Source organism: Mchenga conophoros, linkage group LG12 (assembly GCF_057382185.1).
Source record: "Mchenga conophoros isolate Kocher_MC1m ecotype Shallow Benthic linkage group LG12, M_conophoros_male_GT1.1, whole genome shotgun sequence".
Lineage (NCBI taxonomy): Eukaryota > Metazoa > Chordata > Actinopteri > Cichliformes > Cichlidae > Mchenga > Mchenga conophoros.
The window spans coordinates 25527834-25545686 of NC_140537.1; the positions used below are offsets into that span (position 1 = coordinate 25527834).

The 17853-nt window shown below is 39.3% G+C and overlaps 1 protein-coding gene across 1 annotated transcript in view; it reads right to left on the minus strand.

Annotated features, from left to right (window-relative positions):
- Positions 1-558: 558 nt before the first annotated feature.
- Positions 559-17853, minus strand: part of oxct1a (3-oxoacid CoA transferase 1a) — a 54850-nt gene continuing 37555 nt past the window's right edge. The window contains exons 14-17 of the mRNA XM_085294758.1: positions 17728-17817; positions 16323-16403; positions 1829-1930; positions 559-1726 (exon numbers count right to left, since the gene is read on the minus strand). Coding sequence (XP_085150884.1) covers positions 1691-1726; positions 1829-1930; positions 16323-16403; positions 17728-17817 — 309 coding nt within the window. The 3' untranslated portion in view covers positions 559-1690. The remainder of the gene's footprint in view (positions 1727-1828; positions 1931-16322; positions 16404-17727; positions 17818-17853) is intronic.

Here is a 17853-nt window from a genome sequence, read left to right on the forward strand (position 1 = left end):
GACTAATAAAGGTTATCTTATCTTATCTTTAACTAAATCTTGAAAACCCATTTTAATATCCCCTTTTGAAAACCTCAAACGCAAGGTCATCCATTTGTATTTTTCAGAAACATGTTCCTACTAAAACCCGCTGCGTTCTTCAAATTCCCTCTTCAGTGAATTCAAGTACAAGTATGAGAACTAGGTTACAAAATGTAGGCTTATGGAGTATTGCTTTGGTCTGACTCATGAAGGAGTGTGCTGGATTAACATCAACAGCCGGTGGCTGGAGCCCCTGTCACTTTCTTCCATTTTTCTGCTTGATGATCCAACCCAGTTGATCTCCTTGAACCCAAAAGCCTACTGGCTGAATTCGCAGGTTATGTAACGGGCCTCTGGTTATGCCAGCACCTCTCTGCCCGAGTGGAAAAATCAAATCGAGAATGTAAACATTAAGCCCACCATCCATACACACAAAGCTTTAACCTGTAGTGCGTCAAAAACTCTCGATGAGCTAAATCACTTGAAAACACATCTGCTGGTTTCAAGATTCTTATTCAAAAAGAAAGAAAAACGTAGTTTGCTTCACTCTGCACGCCAGCTTGTATTTTATTTTACACACAATTGCATCTGAACAGCAAATGTCTCTGTAAAAATTATTAAGGCTTCATGTTTTCTGGTTGAAATATCTGACAAGCCCACCTGCTTCAAAACACCTGAAGTTGAGAAAAATAGACAAGTCTACATTACGGCAGAGGTTGATAGTAAAATAATGGCTCATCATCTTCATTATTAAAAAAAAAAAAAAGACAAAACATATTCAACACTGGAAGCCTCATCTACGAACTTTTTTTTCCGTTTCATGTCACAGCACAATTTAAAACAACTCCATACATATTTGTTCTACGATAAATGAATACTCACTTGACCTATAGGACATTGGTTTTCATTCATTACATTTCAGTGAGACACAGGCATGCCTTTCAGCTTATCAATCATATTCAAGTTACAGTTGGATAATATGTAGTCGTTCAACCAAATAATAAATGGTGTCGCATATTCCACTGTTGTTCCTTCACCAATGAAGCAGGCGGGAGAGGTCTGGAGCTGATATAAAAAGTTGCAATGTTTCATATTATATATTGTGATTCTTGAATTACTGCTTGTTTCCACTTAACTGCACACCGATTGCTACTTTTAACATCTACTGTTATAGTGTCGAGAGCCAAAACACTGGAAATTGTCTCACGGTTCAAATATTTGACCTTTCTTATTTATTTCCCAGAAAATCTGATTCAAAAGAGTTTTTGCATCATTTCTTGTAAAAATAATAGTAAAGTTGGAAAAACAAAATAATATCAATATTTTTAAAGCAATTTTCAAACTGATGATTGCGTAAAAGACTCGCGTAAGTAAAAAAAAAAAAATTAATAACTTAAATGTGTAATAGGTAACAATGCAATTTTCTTCATTCCTTCTAAGAGCACGAAAATAACAGTGTAAAGGGACTTCTGTTAATCAAATTTAGTTAATAATACAGAGGTAAATATTTGACAGCTGCATGCTGATTGCCAAGAAAACATTGGCTGAACCAGGTATGTTTTTTAAAAGCTTATTTGACCCATTTCAGGCTGTTAAATAACCTGATGTTTATCACAGAGAAATGAAGTGACAAACCAAAAACACATCTCTGAGGCCAGTGGAAGCTCCTCTAAATTTGCTGCATAGGCTTCAGGTTGGGAGACACCTAGAAAAAATTAGACAGAGGACAAGTAGAAGTTTCATGTTTAATAAACCCAAGTCCAAAAACACTTCATAGTGCTAGTAGCCTAACTGTTACATTACTCACCTCAAAATCTGTGCCAGTGCATCCCTTGATATCTTCGGGAGTAAGTCCCTCCCATATTTCTACCAGGGTCAGACCTTTTGTCTTATCGACATCAAACACAGCCTGGCAAAAAAAACGAGAGAAAGAGGATAGAAATGAGCGAGAGGAATAAGGGGGGTAAGGGAAAAAGATGGGACATTTAGAGGGAGAGAGATGAGAGAGGGTGATGAGACAAACACAAAACAGGCAGAATGAGCACTTCTGTGATAGACAGGTTTGAGCCTTATGGCGTCCGGTCACTGGGTCACAGTCAAGGATGTGGGGTCCTCATTTATCAAAAAGGACCCAGAAGAGACAACCTCCAGAAAAACACATCAGTGCCACAGGCAGAGGGCCAGAGTACCACTTTAGTGTCATCCATTCAACAGATGACAAAATAGCTGCAATTATTGGTGACACATCTAGGAAAGGCCTCAGAGAGCGGTCCTCAGCTATCTGAAGCTGGACTACTACAAAGCAGTAAGCAGTTTTATTTTAATTGGTGCATCATTTTTAACAGATTACTGTGTTATTGATTAAAATATGAATTTTGCTATAACGTTCAAAATAGTGGTTGCTGTGATGATTTTACATTGTACTTATGCACACTTGTCTACATTTAGGAATTTGTGAATGTGCACTTTGAGAATTTGTGAATAGACACATAAAAATTGATAAACAGACTCCAGGCTTCGAAACAAGCCAACACAATTTGCGCACACAGTGCACTCATAAATGAGGCCCTTGGAGATGTCAATATCTGATTGTAATGAAATACAGTAACAGCCAAAGGCATTGGCCCTGCAAAACAGAACCGAAAATAACCATGTTAAATCCCATCAAACTTACATGCCGAAGGGAAAAATACAGTAAATGTGAATATTTAAAGAAAATTTGACTAATGTTCTGTCTACCGAAAAGTAGCCAAAAGAAGACCCATTAATAGCTTTCCTTCTTTTATAAGCCAAAACCCTTTTCACACATGCACTGTAGCCAAGTTTCCAGACACTGCTCATAACAGGTGCATGCCACAAAGCTAATGAGAGTGGACATTAGCCAGTCTTTAACCTTCCAGCAAGCACAAGTCTGGATGATGTCGGATTACTGTGATGTGTAAGATCTCACCACTAGGTATCAATAGATTGTAGTCAAGTGAATTCTGTTTTCTTACCCCTCCTGTTCATCTGTCAGACAAATATGTGTCCATGTCTAAAACACATGTTAAACTTTGTCAAAGTAGTCTGATAGAAGTCTATGAGTCAATAAAAATCACTTATATCCTATAAGAGCGATACTCAGGTGAGTTGTTGAGGATATCCTGAACTTTTTTGTTGTTATTGAAAGTGGATCTAACATAGTTGGACTTGGACACTTTGTGCATAAACTCTCATTCTATATTTGGATGTATTCAAACTGGTTACTAGAGGTGAAGTGTGATTTTAAGGACCCTCAAGCCTACATAATAATAGCTTTTAACCAGGTAGTAATTTTACTTAGCAGGTTCATTGTCAGATATCTGGAGATGGAAAAGTCAAATGTCTAATCTGCTGACCAAAAGTATGACAATCAGGAATAAATCAGCATATTTATGTTTGTGTTAAAGACCTGACTTCGTTTCTGGACATGAGGTTTGAGTTTGGGAGGAACAGGTGGAAATGAGGTCAGAGAGAAAAGAATGGTGGAGGAGGCAAATTAAGAAGAGAAGAAAGACATAAATAGAGAGAAAGAGATGTACAAATGCTAAATGGTACAGTTAAAAAGAGCTATTTATAAGGTCTACCACATATGTGGCCGTATGTAGCCCATCTACATGTTTTTAAGATGGTGAGGCAACATGGTGGCTTCCACAATCTGGCGCCCACTCCTGTGTATTTTTAATAGATTAATTTATTCGTTTATGAGAAGGCATTGGTTTGTTGGAAGATATAATTACACACTAAACAATGTATATTAATGAGTAAATTTTTTTTAATTAAACAACCTAACAAAAACATATTACTGTTCTTGCTATTCTATTCTTAAGCTTTTAGGCTAACTTCATATACTTGTGCATTCTTTTGTGTGTACTACAAGCTATTTTATAAAATGTGTCAAATTTGTCTTTTCAAATTGAATGTGACATTATCGTCAGTTAGCAGACTGCAACTTCTCAACACATGTCTAAGATGACAGCTTAAGTAGGGGTTCGTACTGTACCGTTTATATGATAGCTATTAAAAACTGATGCAGGGCAAAATGCCATTATCCTATGCCACTATTTATGCAAACAACGCAAAAATACTTTATATAGACACGCACACTCTTCGAGGCTGGCCCTGTTACTTCCCTAAGCAGGGCCTGACAGACTAAGTCATATTCACATTCAGGCTAAGCCTGTCAGGACTCTCAGCTCATTAGAACTATACACACAGTAACAGGGCAGGAGGAAGATATCTCACTCCAGTATTAGCAAGACAGATGGAATGTCACAAGGAACAGGGGTCTATGGATAACACAGACACTGACATGTATCTCTAATTGTGACACATGTCGCTAGTGATTAGGGCAAATTAAAAAATTGTCAAAATGTGCCAAAGGGTATAATATAAGATGCAGCACTAATGTACTCGTATGATAGGTGCTGCGCTATGTCAATGTGAAACTCCCTGTTTGCTTTACAATGCAAAAAAGCTTGCCACATAATGGCTTGGGTAAGCACATTTTAAAATGAACTAGGAGCTGATTTCATTTATAATAGCCACACTATACTAATGAATAACCAACCGTGCCTCCATTTGCAAAGCAGCCTTTTGTTATAAAAATGTTGAGTCACCTTTCTTCACAGTCTTCAAAGCCAGCACCATCATTAACCAGATTGATGCAAGTTAGTCATTAAGAAGCCGGTAGTCTTCCCCATGTGCTGTCTGGCGAGACGTGGGCTGAATGTCATGCAACAACACTAAGGCACACTCTCTCGGTCAGCTTAACGTTTTAGACAAATACAAGAGAAAAGGAGGAGAAATTAGCACCTGACCTTCCAACAAATAAACAACAGCTTATCCAGCATCCTGTCAATATACTGCAGCAATTACAAGAAGTAGCTTTTGAGATGTTTTCAGACAAAAGCTCACAGGAGGACCATAAAAGAATTTCAATTTGGTTGCTGAAAAATAATTGCCATCACTGGTATTGCTGTCATTAGGTAATGCCAAAGGTAATGATTTTATGCTCCCATTAAATGATTGAATAATTCAGGAGTCATTGTGTTTCATTGGTAAATGAATGGGCAATTATTGTTTTTTTACTTCCTCATTTTTAAAGAAGGATTTAACTGATAAGATGAGAAAAATACTCAAAGCTAGTGTGGAGACCTTTGTCATGGCAGCATGTAAAGCAACAGTGGGAACAGAGGTGATAAGAATTACTCACACAAAATCATTGCAATAAACTCCTGTAAGTCAACTAACTGTTAAATGAAGCAAAGTAGTAAAGAGTGAAGAAGTGGCAACATGGGGTACAAAAATGATTCCAGCAGCAGAGACACAGCTTGAGGCAATCGATTTCCTACCACACTTAGCTTTAAATCATAACATCACTATTTAGGACAACACTTGAATTGCTATCCCTCCTGGACATGTTGAGCCAAGGAGGATGCTGTGTTTGTGTGAATATATGTGCTAGGTCAGCATGTGTCTGTGCGCGGAGTGTATTTGGTTTTAAAGGTTTTAGTTTCTGCTCTTATTTTAAAAACAATTTGGAGCAGAATCATGCATGAAAAGAAATCAATGGACAATAAAGTACAGATGAGCATTATCGGCTTTATTAAAGATACTATGCATTACTTATGTCCATATCTTCTATCGCCTCTTGTGATCGTCAGATTTTCTTACAGTCCACAAACAGGATTATAAAATCTTCTGGGCTAAAAAAAAAAAGAAAAGAAAAGAAAGAAAGTCCACCTTTTTACTGGTTGGATGCGGTATTTAATTTACCCAACCAATGGTTACAGCTTACATTCAGGTCTGTAAGTATTTGGACAGTGGTATAATATATAATTTTGCAAATTCTGAGTAAACTGCAGAATTTACTTCACAGGGTTTAAAAAATATTTTATGAACTATTTAGGAATAGTCCTCCAGACATTGGAGTGACAATCAGTTTCATGGCCAGTTCTCTCCTTAGATAAACACTCTTGAGGATGTAGGTGCATCATTTTCTCTAATGCAAACTCTAATGCATTTTCTCTCAAGCAATGCTTCCATAAATATGAATAGAGAAGATTTATGACAAGTTGCACAATCACAAGCAGGAAGGCCAGATTAGACTTTACCAATAAATATCGAAGAGAGTCTGCACAGTTCTGAAAAAACAAATAAATCTTTGAAGAGATTAAATTTAGATTATCTCACACCATTCTGGTAGGAAGAGAAAAGTATTCAGAGGGTTAGGAACAGCTCATGATCTGAAGCTGTCAAACATTATCTGTCAATTATAGTGGAGGCAATGTTATGGCATGAGCATGTATGGCTGCCAGTGGAAGTGTTAGTTGGTGAGGTGAATGCTGACAGAAGTAGCGGGATGAATTCTGAAGTGCACAGGGCTATATTCTCTGCTCACATTCAGCCAAATGCTCCATAACCCATAGCCCTGGTGATTCACAGGCAGTGTTGGGGAGTAACGGAATACAGGTACCGCTGTTACGTATTTAAAATACAAAATATGAGTAACTGTATTCCGTTACAGTTACCGTTTTAAAAGGTGGTATTTAGAATACAGTTACTTTGTTGAAATACAGTGGGGCAAAAAAGTATTTAGTCAGCCACCGATTGTGCAAGTTCCCCCACTTAAAATGATGACAGAGGTCAGTAATTTGCACCAGAGGTACACTTCAACTGTGAGAGACAGAATGTGAAAAAAAAAATCCATGAATTCACATGGTAGGATTTGTAAAGAATTTATTCGTAAATCAGGGTGGAAAATAAGTATTTGGTCACCTCAAACAAGGAAAATCTCTGGCTCTCACAGACCTGTAACGTCTTCTGTAAGAAGCTTTTCTGTCCCCCACTCGTTACCTGTATGAATGGCACCTGTTTGAACTCATCTGTATAAAAGACACCTGTCCACAGCCTCAAACAGTCAGACTCCAAACTCCGCCATGGCCAAGACCAAAGAGCTTTCAAAGGACACCAGGAAAAGTATTGTAGACCTGCACCAGACTGGGAAGAGTGAATCTACAATAGGCAAGCAGCTTGGTGTGAAAAAAATCAACTGTGGGAGCAATCATCAGAAAATGGAAGACATACAAGACCACTGATAATCTCCCTCGATCTGGGGCTCCACGCAAGATCTCATCCCGTGGGGTCAAAATGATCATGAGAACGGTGAGCAAAGATCCCAGAACCACACGGGGGGACCTGGTGAATGACCTGCAGAGAGCTGGGACCAAAGTAACAAAGGTCACCATCAGTAACACACTACAACGGCAGGGAATCAAATCCCGCAGTGCCAGACGTGTTCCGCTGCTGAAGCCAGTGCATGTCCAGGCCCGTCTGAAGTTTGCCAGAGAGCACATGGATGATACAGCAGAGGATTGGGAGAATGTCATGTGGTCAGATGAAGCCAAAGTAGAACTTTTTGGTATAAACTCAACTCGTCGTGTTTGGAGGAAGAAGAATACTGAGTTGCATCCCAAGAACACCATACCTACTGTGAAGCATGGGGGTGGAAACATCATGCTATGGGGCTGTTTTTCTGCCAAGGGGACAGGACGACTGATCCGTGTTAAGGACAGAATGAATGGGGCCATGTATCGTGAGATTTTGAGCCAAAACCTCCTTCCATCAGTGAGAACTTTGAAGATGAAACGAGGCTGGGTCTTCCAATATGACAATGATCCAAAACACACCGCCCGGGCAACAAAGGAGTGGCTCCGTAAGAAGCATTTGAAAGTCCTGGAGTGGCCTAGCCAGTCTCCAGACCTCAACCCCATAGAAAATCTGTGGCGGGAGTTGAAAGTCCGTGTTGCTCGGCGACAGCCCCAAAACATCACTGCTCTCGAGAAGATCTGCATGGAGGAATGGGCCAAAATACCAGCTACTGTGTGTGCAAACCTGGTAAAGACCTATAGTAAACGTTTGACCTCTGTTATTGCCAACAAAGGTTATGTTACAAAGTATTGAGTTGTATTTTTGTTATTGACCAAATACTTATTTTCCACCCTGATTTACGAATAAATTCTTGACAAATCCTACCATGTGGATTCATGGATTTTTTTTTCACATTCTGTCTCTCACAGTTGAAGTGTACCTCTGGTGCAAATTACTGACCTCTGTCATCATTTTAGGTGGGGGAACTTGCACAATCGGTGGCTGACTAAATACTTTTTTGCCCCACTGTAAATGGATTACACGGCGGTACTTTCCTGTTTCATATTGTGGCGGGTCAGGACTGTTTGGTTTTGTTTGACAGCTACGTTCTGTTGTTCCAGGCGGCAGCGTTACGGTTGCCATGGTTACAGGGTGACGCTCTCTCTCTCTCTCTGTGTTTCCTGGGTGAGAGAGAGCTTTTTGTTGTTGTTGTTGTTGTTGTGCTAAGCTAACAGGCAGAATGCTACAGGTATAGCTCTAAAGAATGTAGCCTCATGGGCAGTGTAGTCCGTGCTGCAGGGAGAATGGACTGCCACACTCTATATGTTTCTGTGAGCGCGAGGAGGGAGAAAAAGGCAAGTGGAAAAGTCGGAGCTGTCACCGAGCAGAAACGGGAGCTGGAAGCATGTAAATATAATAATAACCACTGCAGCCAAGAAGAGTGCCTGACGAGCCCAGTTGTAAGTAAGCTATTAAGACTCGACTTACGCTGTGTTCGTGTTTATCTCCGAAACAATAAGTTCCGTTGGAGCAGCCTTTCAACGCCTCTCTTTGCCTCTCGCAAGCAAAGCTGACCCAGACAACAAAGTAAAGCTATTTTTCGGCTACGAGCCGACAGGGACCCCGCCGTATTAGTCAGAGGTTCCTTTACTACGGTTCGGAGCCGTGGACCTTCAGTAATAGTAATAAATCACACAACAATAGTACAAATATGTAGTTGTAAAAAGCATGATAATATATTAGGTAATTCAAAGTATTCAGAATACGTTACAGAATACATTTTGGGGCATGTATTCTGTAATCTGTAATGGAATACATTTTAAAAGTAACCTTCCCAACACTGTTCACAGGGTAAATGCAATATGACCCGAACCTAAAAGAGGATAGAGAGACCCACAAACAAGTAGCAACAGAAAGAGGCGGCAGTAAAGGTCTAGAATTTGTTGAAGTTGACAAGTTCTAGACTTCAGGAAGTCGTCAGCTGTGAAAGTTTTTATACAAGTACTATATTAAAAACAATCCTTATATTTATAATTATATTAATTTTTTGAAATATCTTTGAGTCTCTAAACATGAGGAACTACATATACAATTGGTGTTTGCTGTTTTTAACCATTGTTATTATTATGGAGAACAATGGCAGCAGAGCAGACTATTGACCTACTTTTACAACTATTGCTGGTGAAATTATAACTTGTGAAAAAGCAAGTTTGATTATGCTGAAAATTACACCAGGAAGAAGAAACTGGTCTGGAAGACTACCAGGCATGATAGCATAACTGGTCTGGTTGATCTTCTCTGCTCTGTGTGTGGTGGAGTAAAACAGGTGCATAAATAGATGCACATAAACTCACACACCTAGACTAAAACAGAGAGCAGAGGAGAAAACTAGTGCTGATGCAAATAAAAAAGTTCTATTGCTGGAAGTAAAATAAATAAAATCCCTGTTGTGTATCTTCTCTCCCTTCACCAATATTCCCGAAGATAAGAGATAGAACTGTTGCATCTATGTAGTTCTCTCTACGGCACACAGTATGTGTTAGGGCAGGTGGATGGTGATACATCAACCATGTGCAATGCTAAAAGTTTTTATCCCAGATACATGGGAAAAGCAAAAGAACCAACAACAGCACAAATATAAATTAGGTCTACATTCCTGGATGTTTCAAATATTTTTTTAAACTGCTCCCAACACAGCTAACAACTAGGCTCTGCCTAATGCAGTACCATGCTGAAGCCTTCACAAGCATCTTCTAACTTGTAGCTAAGGAAGGACACCAACATCAGTTGACAGGCACAGAATACTAGATAATTCCCAGAGTACGCAAATGTTATATTGCTCAAACTTGACCACACAACATGGACAAAATTAATGCATTTGATTCAAGAGGTTTCCTTTATCTGAAAGTCACACCAAGATCACATGTTCAAATTCAAATTCAAATTCAAATTCAAATTTTATTTGTCACACACACACAACCATACACAGTATGACATGGGGGTGAAATGCTTGTAGCTGTACAATGCCCGACCATTAAATGACAGAAGAAAAGTTTTACAATATTTACAATTTACTACAAAAATTTACAAATTAACTTAGGAATTTACAGTAAAGAATGTGCAAATAGCAGATGAGATTATAAAGATAAGGATTATAAATTATAGGAATTATAGGATTATAGGAAATGTGTGGTGGTGCGTGTGGTGACGTGTGTGAGAGTCCAGTCTTATAGTGACGTGTTTGGGAGAGTCCAGTCCTACACCTGGTTCAGGGCCCGAATAGCCTGGGGGAAGAAGCTCCTCCTCATTCTCTCTGTTTTGGCCTTAAGGGAGCGGAAGCGCTTCCCAGACCTCAACAGTGAGAAGAGTCCATTGTTGGGATGGGAGAGGTCCATCATAATCTTCCTAGCTTTGGACTTGCACCGCTTGGTGTAGATGGACAGCAGGTCAGGGAGCTCTGATTGAATGATGCGTTCTGCCGAGCGCACCACCCTTTGCAGATCTCGTCTGTCCTGCTTGGTGCTGTTCCCAAACCAGGTGCAGATGTTTGACGTCAGGACGCTCTCGATGGTGCAGGAGTAGAAGTTCTTGAGCACCTTCAGTGGCAGATGGAAGTCTCTAAGTCTTCTGAGGAAGAAGAGACGCTGACGGGCTTTCTTAACCAGGGTGTTGATGTGACAGGACCATGACAGGTCCTGAGTGATGTGGACACCCAGGTATCGGAAACTGTCCACTCTCTCCACTGGCGTGCCACTGATGATGAGGGGTTTGTAATTCCTCGCCTGCTTTGTAGTGAAGTCCACGATCAGCTCCTTAGTCTTGCTGACGTTTGTGCACGATGTGCACGATAATGGATGCCCTTTAATATACTAACTCATGCAATCTGCCTCTAATGTAGGATGTTCCACTTCCCTATATGCACCTCGAAGAGACAAGAACCACGGAGGTCTATAGACGAGTTTAGTGAGAAGAAACACAGGTATAGACTAGAGATGGACCGACCCGATACTGACGTAAATTACTGGATCGGATATCGGAGAGAAATAAAAAAAATGTAATCCCATCCATTAAATATCAAAAAAGCACCTCACAAAACTTGCGACACGGCGTAACTCTCCTCCTAACCGTAGCACGTCGGAGCAGTGTGCTCACGTGATAGAGCGGCTGTGTGTATTTGTAGCCTCGCTACCAATCCGGCATTTCATCTCCGAGGAAGTGATCCCAGAGAGAAGCAAAGCAAGTGTGTAAGTTCATCTCTGAATGTTTATAAAGCATTCCCGCGTTAAGCTGAACAACCGATATATGGAGCGACTGCCTCTTCTCTCCCCCTCCGTCTCCTGCTGCTACTTCAATCATGAAACTGATCAGTGATCAGCTGATCGGCTTTTCTATTGCGAGTCCATCGCTCTTGTTTGTTTATCTCCCACTTTGCACCAGAAAGAGGAAACCAGCGGCTGAATAACAGCAGCACATTTAACCTTGATAATCTGTTGTTAGAATTTATTAAATATTACTTTCTAGACCAGGATCCTTTTCTACGCAGCTGATGGCTGGTAACTGTGCAGGGGCGGATCTAGCAAAGTTTAGCCAGGGGGGCCGATAGGGCATGAACAGGGAGAAGGGGGCACAAAGGCATACTTTTCTTTCTTATTCTCATTAAAAATGTCTAGCTTTAATAAATAATTATCTGAATCTTACACCCAAAGTTTTAATCTGATGTAAAATGAATAGAAGTCCATTACTGTATACAGCCTGTACATACTTATAGTTATAGAATATTCACAACATACTTCATACCGTGTACATTATAACATACCATAATAGACCCATTTCTGTAATATACTTACATATCTATACTATTGCTAATATATATTGTAATATATCTATATCACTAAAGCACTTCTGGATGGATGCAAACTGCATTTCGTTGCCCTGTACCTGTGCATGTGCAATGACAATAAAGTTGAATTCTATTCTATTCTATTCTATTCTATTCTATTCTATTCTCTATAGTAACTATTAAGTCTAACATACCCTAGTAAGCTATAGTACTTTTTCCTTTGGGAAGGTACCATCTGTGCAGTCTGCAGTTTTGTTGAAGAAAGATGTTGAATCTATTTAATTATTCTTGAAAAATAATTTATTTCTGTGCATTTTTTCCCCCACACTGCATCGAATTAAAGTTGATCACGTCGATTAAGCATCATGAGGTGGTGGGTGGGGGGGTGGTTCCCTTTTTTCTTTTTTTCTTTTTTCTTTTTTGCTGGGAGTTTTAGAGCCCTATTAGTTAGGTTGCTTACTCTTTAAAATACCAGAATAGGGAGGATGGAGTAGGTTTAAGTTTATTAGATTGATCAGTATTGCTGAACTATGAAATATTTTGGGTGCAGTGCATTTTTTTTTCATACAGATATAACAGAATAGCTTTAGTGTTTTTTTGGGGTTTTTTTTAATTTTTTATTTTTAACTTGAGTATGAACTTATACAAAAAGCAGCAAGATATTAAAAAACAGTTTTATTGATTAAAAAACACACTATATCGGATTCCTATCGGTATCAGCTGATATCCAAATTTATGATATCGGTATCGGACATAAAAAAGTGGTATCGTGCCATCTCTAGTATAGACATCCTTCAAGATGTACAAATACCACACCTTGCAATGTGGGACACATTTTAAGGTCACTTAAGACTGATGTTCATTTGGTAGTTGCAGCACCTCCATCCTCACATCATCACTAATCTCACCCTCTCACAATCTGTTAGCATGTAGGCATAAGGAAAGTTGAGTTACTTTGGTATTATTTGGTCCATAAAACATAAAAAAGGAAAATTATATATAAACTTTGCTTTCATGGTTTCAGCATGGCCAAAATGTTCCATGAAATAATAATAATAATAATGGATTGGATTTATATAGCGCTTTTCAAGGCACCCAAAGCGCTTTACAATACCACTATTCATTCACTCTCGCATTCACACACTGGTGGAGGCAAGCTACGGTTGTAGCCACAGCTGCCCTGGGGCAGACTGACAGAAGTGAGGCTGCCATATCGCGCCATCGGCCCCTCTGGCCAACACCAGAAATCTAGAGATGAGGCTTGTAGAAATCTATAACATGAAGTTACACACCTCATCTACTCTAGTCTGATCTTATCAATGTGAACTCAAACAAGCCAGACTCATTTTATTTTCTTCCGTCTCAAAAGAGACAATGACGTATATAAATGTGCTGATATATGTGTGTCAAATAGGAAGGAAGTTGAGCACTGGCTGCAATTTTGCTAAGAGGAATGGATGAATGCCACCATATATTGTTTTCTTTCATTCTATTTCTGAGAATATAATACAAGAGTACTTATGTACAGAGTGAAAGAGAGAGCGGCATAAGTTAAAATGAGGAGGATGAAAAGAAGGAGGTGGTACCAGGGCTAGTGGGTCAATACAAAGAGCTTTAACCTTTATAAATGTTGACAGAAATCTGCTTGCTGAGAAATGTTGTGCAATCACAACAGCAGCCAGTCGAGCAGAAAAGAACTGGGGGTGGAAGCACGGACACACTGTCTGACTTTGCCCCTGACAGGTCATGTTTTCAATGAACAACCTCTAAAGGCAGTAACCACCAGAGGGTAACACGGAACTGACCGGAGTACATGAGGACACAAACTGCATCAACACCAAGCTCTTCTACTTACTGGAATCCCTCACTGTGCTTTTCTTCCTCAACTGCCACAGACCTTTTTCCTACTCAGCATTTATGCCACTTCCTTTCTCCTTTTTACATTCCTTTGAACTGTCATCCGTTCCTAAATTCTGTGATATCTCTATCAGATAAGCAAACGTTTTCAAATCCTTTCATCACGCACACGCCAGAGAACATAAACTATAATTAACATAATCACGTAAGAACCAACACACTCAAAAGCAAGCTCAGAGACTTATACCTCAGCTCTAATGGAAGTTTGAAATCTACCCAAGAAAATATTCCAGAAAATGACAATGGCACAATGAAGTTAACCTTTGATCTTTTGAATGTGAAATTCCATGACAACATCATCTTATCCTATTAGACACTGTGTGTAATTTGGCATAATTGGCATATTAATTGAGAAATTAACTTAACCTTTGACCTCGCAATTTAAAATCAGTTCACATCTGAGTCCATGTGAACAATTGTGCCAAAATTAAAGAAATTCCCTCCAAATGTTTCTGAAACATCATGCTCAGGAGAGTAACGCTGACCGACAGATCGATGGGCATGCTAAAAACTAATGCTTCTGTCTCAGCCTGTCGCAATAAAAGGCTGCTGATGCAGCTCAATGGCTTCCACCATCAGTTGTAGAGACCAATAGGTTCTTTGGTGCATGAGTCTGTCAGTGGAACCTGAAGAGCCTACGGACAAGAACCAGATGTCTTTGTTCTGACTGTGTGCCACCCTTTAAGCATAAGACAGGGTGCAAAACATTCAGCTGCATCAAACATTAACAGACAAGGATGAAGATTAATTAAAGATTAATTGAATTTAAAGGGAAACCCAAGCCCAAGAATGAAAATCATAAAACCATAACAAATTAAATGTTTAAAAAAAAAAAAAAAAAATCACGTGATTGCTTATGAAAATCAATAGACTGAATTAGGGTTAAATGAACAAATTCAATTTCCATCTACTAGTGTCACTCTCTTTTATCATAGCAATGTATCTGCTGCTTCTGTTTGCTCATTTTTGAATTGTGTTCTTGTGCTTAACAAATTCATTAAACTACCACCAAACGTAAGGTTTATGCCACAGCTGCCCTAAATTAACAGGAAGGTAATTACCCAAATCCTTTTTTATGATTCTGTAAAAGTTAATGATATCTTTAATGCTAAAAGATTAGTATTATTGTTATCCATGAACTTTCTAATTTACTGTTTTACAAAAAGCTTACAAAAAACAGTAAAGCACATAATTATTTTTTGATTGATATGCCAAATTACAACAATTTACTGAAAAGAAAAAAAAAGTTTTAGCGGTTAATGTTATGCTTGATTCATTTTTGACTTCTCACTGGAGTCTAGTGTGCCAGCTCAATTTTGGGTATAAAATGTGGATTCAGTTTCTTATAGGCCTAATATATAATAGTATAATTTAATTTTTTTTAAAAATAGGCTTTGGGTAACATTTGTGTTTTCTTGTTTTTATGTTAAGCACATTTTCCAAGATCATGCAACGCATATAGCTTGTGCTTTGCGGCACAGCTTTAGTCCTTTGGTATTAGTTAGTTAGTGTGTGTGTGTTAGTGTGATGTAATGCACAGTGTAGGCACTTGTGTTTTATTCGTTAAGGACTTCTGTGTACCCCTCGTTGTTACTAATACTAATTAGCTGTGGTAGAAAAGGAATTGAAATCACTGCCTGCCAAAATGATAATCACTTATCAATGGTGAATAGTTAAATTTCATCAACACTCAGCTTCTCCTGGGAGAAGATCTTCTAGTTTACGTGTGCTTTGTGGACTTTTGTGCAATATTATTTTTTTCATTATTGCTAATGACACAAAATGTGATTCCAACCTGTGTCTGCAACACTATTTACACATAGTACATTTCTGTTCAGTCAGACATTGTATTTGACATCAGTAGAGGTGGACCTTCTTTTTACTCTGAGTAACAAGCGTGGCGTTTACAGTTGTACCTCATGACATCATCTAACAAATAGATTCTGAAATAAATCTGTGTTCAGCTGCAGTCGAGCAGGGGATTTAGATGGATTTTTGTGGGTTGACCATTCTGTGGCATTAAAAAATGAATTTTACATTATTCTATTAACATTAAAATAAATTCAAATCACAGGTATCTAATTCATATAATGCAGTATATTCCAAAACCCCAATTTTTAGAAGATATACTAAAAAACTAGTTCTACAAAACACTCTCATGTCCCCCATGTAAATCCTTTCTAGGCCAGGAGTCCTGTTCAGTCATAGCTTACTCACTTGCACCGTCTATGTAGCAAACCTTAGTAAGCAGTCGAAGTTTATGACGAACAGCTCAATCATCCATTCATCTATCCATCCACTATTCACATTTGCATCCATGGAGGCACATCTGCATCTATTATGTACATATAGAAACAAAAAGATAAAAGTGCACCTTTTCTGTGATGATCCGATCCACACATTGTTTCCCTGTCAAAGGCAGGCTGCACTTGTCCAGTATCTTGTGTTTTCCTCCCTAAAAAGAACAGGACAACATCATTGCCTTCATTTAGTATCTGGATGTTTTTGGAAGGGATCTTTTATGTTGTACATATATGTGTATATTCAGTGTTTCAGCTGGGTATGTATATTGATCCTAAAGGACATCCAGCACAAATACAGTGTGTGCCTCAGTTTCTCCATCAGACATCTTCAAGGAAAAGGAGGGAGAGAGAAAGAAAGAAGGAGAGAGGGAGAGAAAGAGAGAGAGAAGCCTCCAACGATGTCTAAGAGGCATACATCACACACCCTCTCTCACTCTCCCACTCCCCTTCCCCATCATGAATGAAAGCAGCCTTCAGGGCAGTAAATTTATGCTCACCTGCTGCACCATCTGGACTTTAGCTGGGCGCCAGACAGAGTCCCATTAGCAAAAAACAGCATGCTTTTGTAAATGCAGAATGTTACATTGCCCTTGCATCACATTGGTTTGGACTTTCTAAAAGTAAACCAATTCAGCTGGATTGCGTACTGCAAGTGCCAGAACCCCTGTGGGATTAGTCATCTCTTGCTGCAGTCCCGGTCTAACTATCAGCTCGTCTCAAAACACTAAGCCCAATTCTAGACTTGTATTTAAATTAACTGAAGATGAGCAAACAGGAGGTGGATTGTGTGCCTCACTAGAATGAGCCAGCCCTCTCTAGTAAAAGGATATTAAGCAATCCATTAGCAGAATTATCCTTAATCAGCCCTAGCACTCACATTCATTACTGTAGGAAGCAGATACAAGTAACGCTGGTGAAGATATAAACACGGGAAAAGGACGCTGTTAATTTAATTTCACTCACAGAAAGGAAACAAGTCTCTTGAGTGACTCGTAAAGGCAATGTTAGCTAGAAAAACCACAATAAGAGTTCATGCTAACACACCCTTAAGGCCTCAATGGTCGCTTCTATCACCTCCGCAACCTCGTCTCACAGTCACTTTAAGCCACTGCAGTATTCTCCTGAATGATAGGTGTCGCCACTCGGACAATACATAAGCGCTGATATAGGAGGAAAATAAGTCAAAACCAGAAGTCAAGGGGGGGGGGGGTTGCAAGTTTTTAAACTGTTAAACTGTTCTCCCTCTGTATATCTGTATATCGCTGAGCTTAAATTGGCGGTAAAAAGTGTCACGATCATACACTCGTGTCTTCAATCCAGCTCCTACTGCCAAAACGCAACACGCCAAGTTACACAAATCTAGAGGTGCACAGGCGGCTGACAAACCACAAAGATTGTGTCACACGACACGCGATTTGACTTAAAAATCACTGCGTGACACAGCGAGCATATTGGCCCAACTACATGTTTACACACCTTAGCTGAATGCTCCATGGTGACCACCACCTTAGTTCCAGCGCTTGCCACCAAATCCATGGCTCCTCCCATTCCTTTCACCATCTTACCCTGAGAATAGAAGAGAAACAAACAGACTTTAGTTAT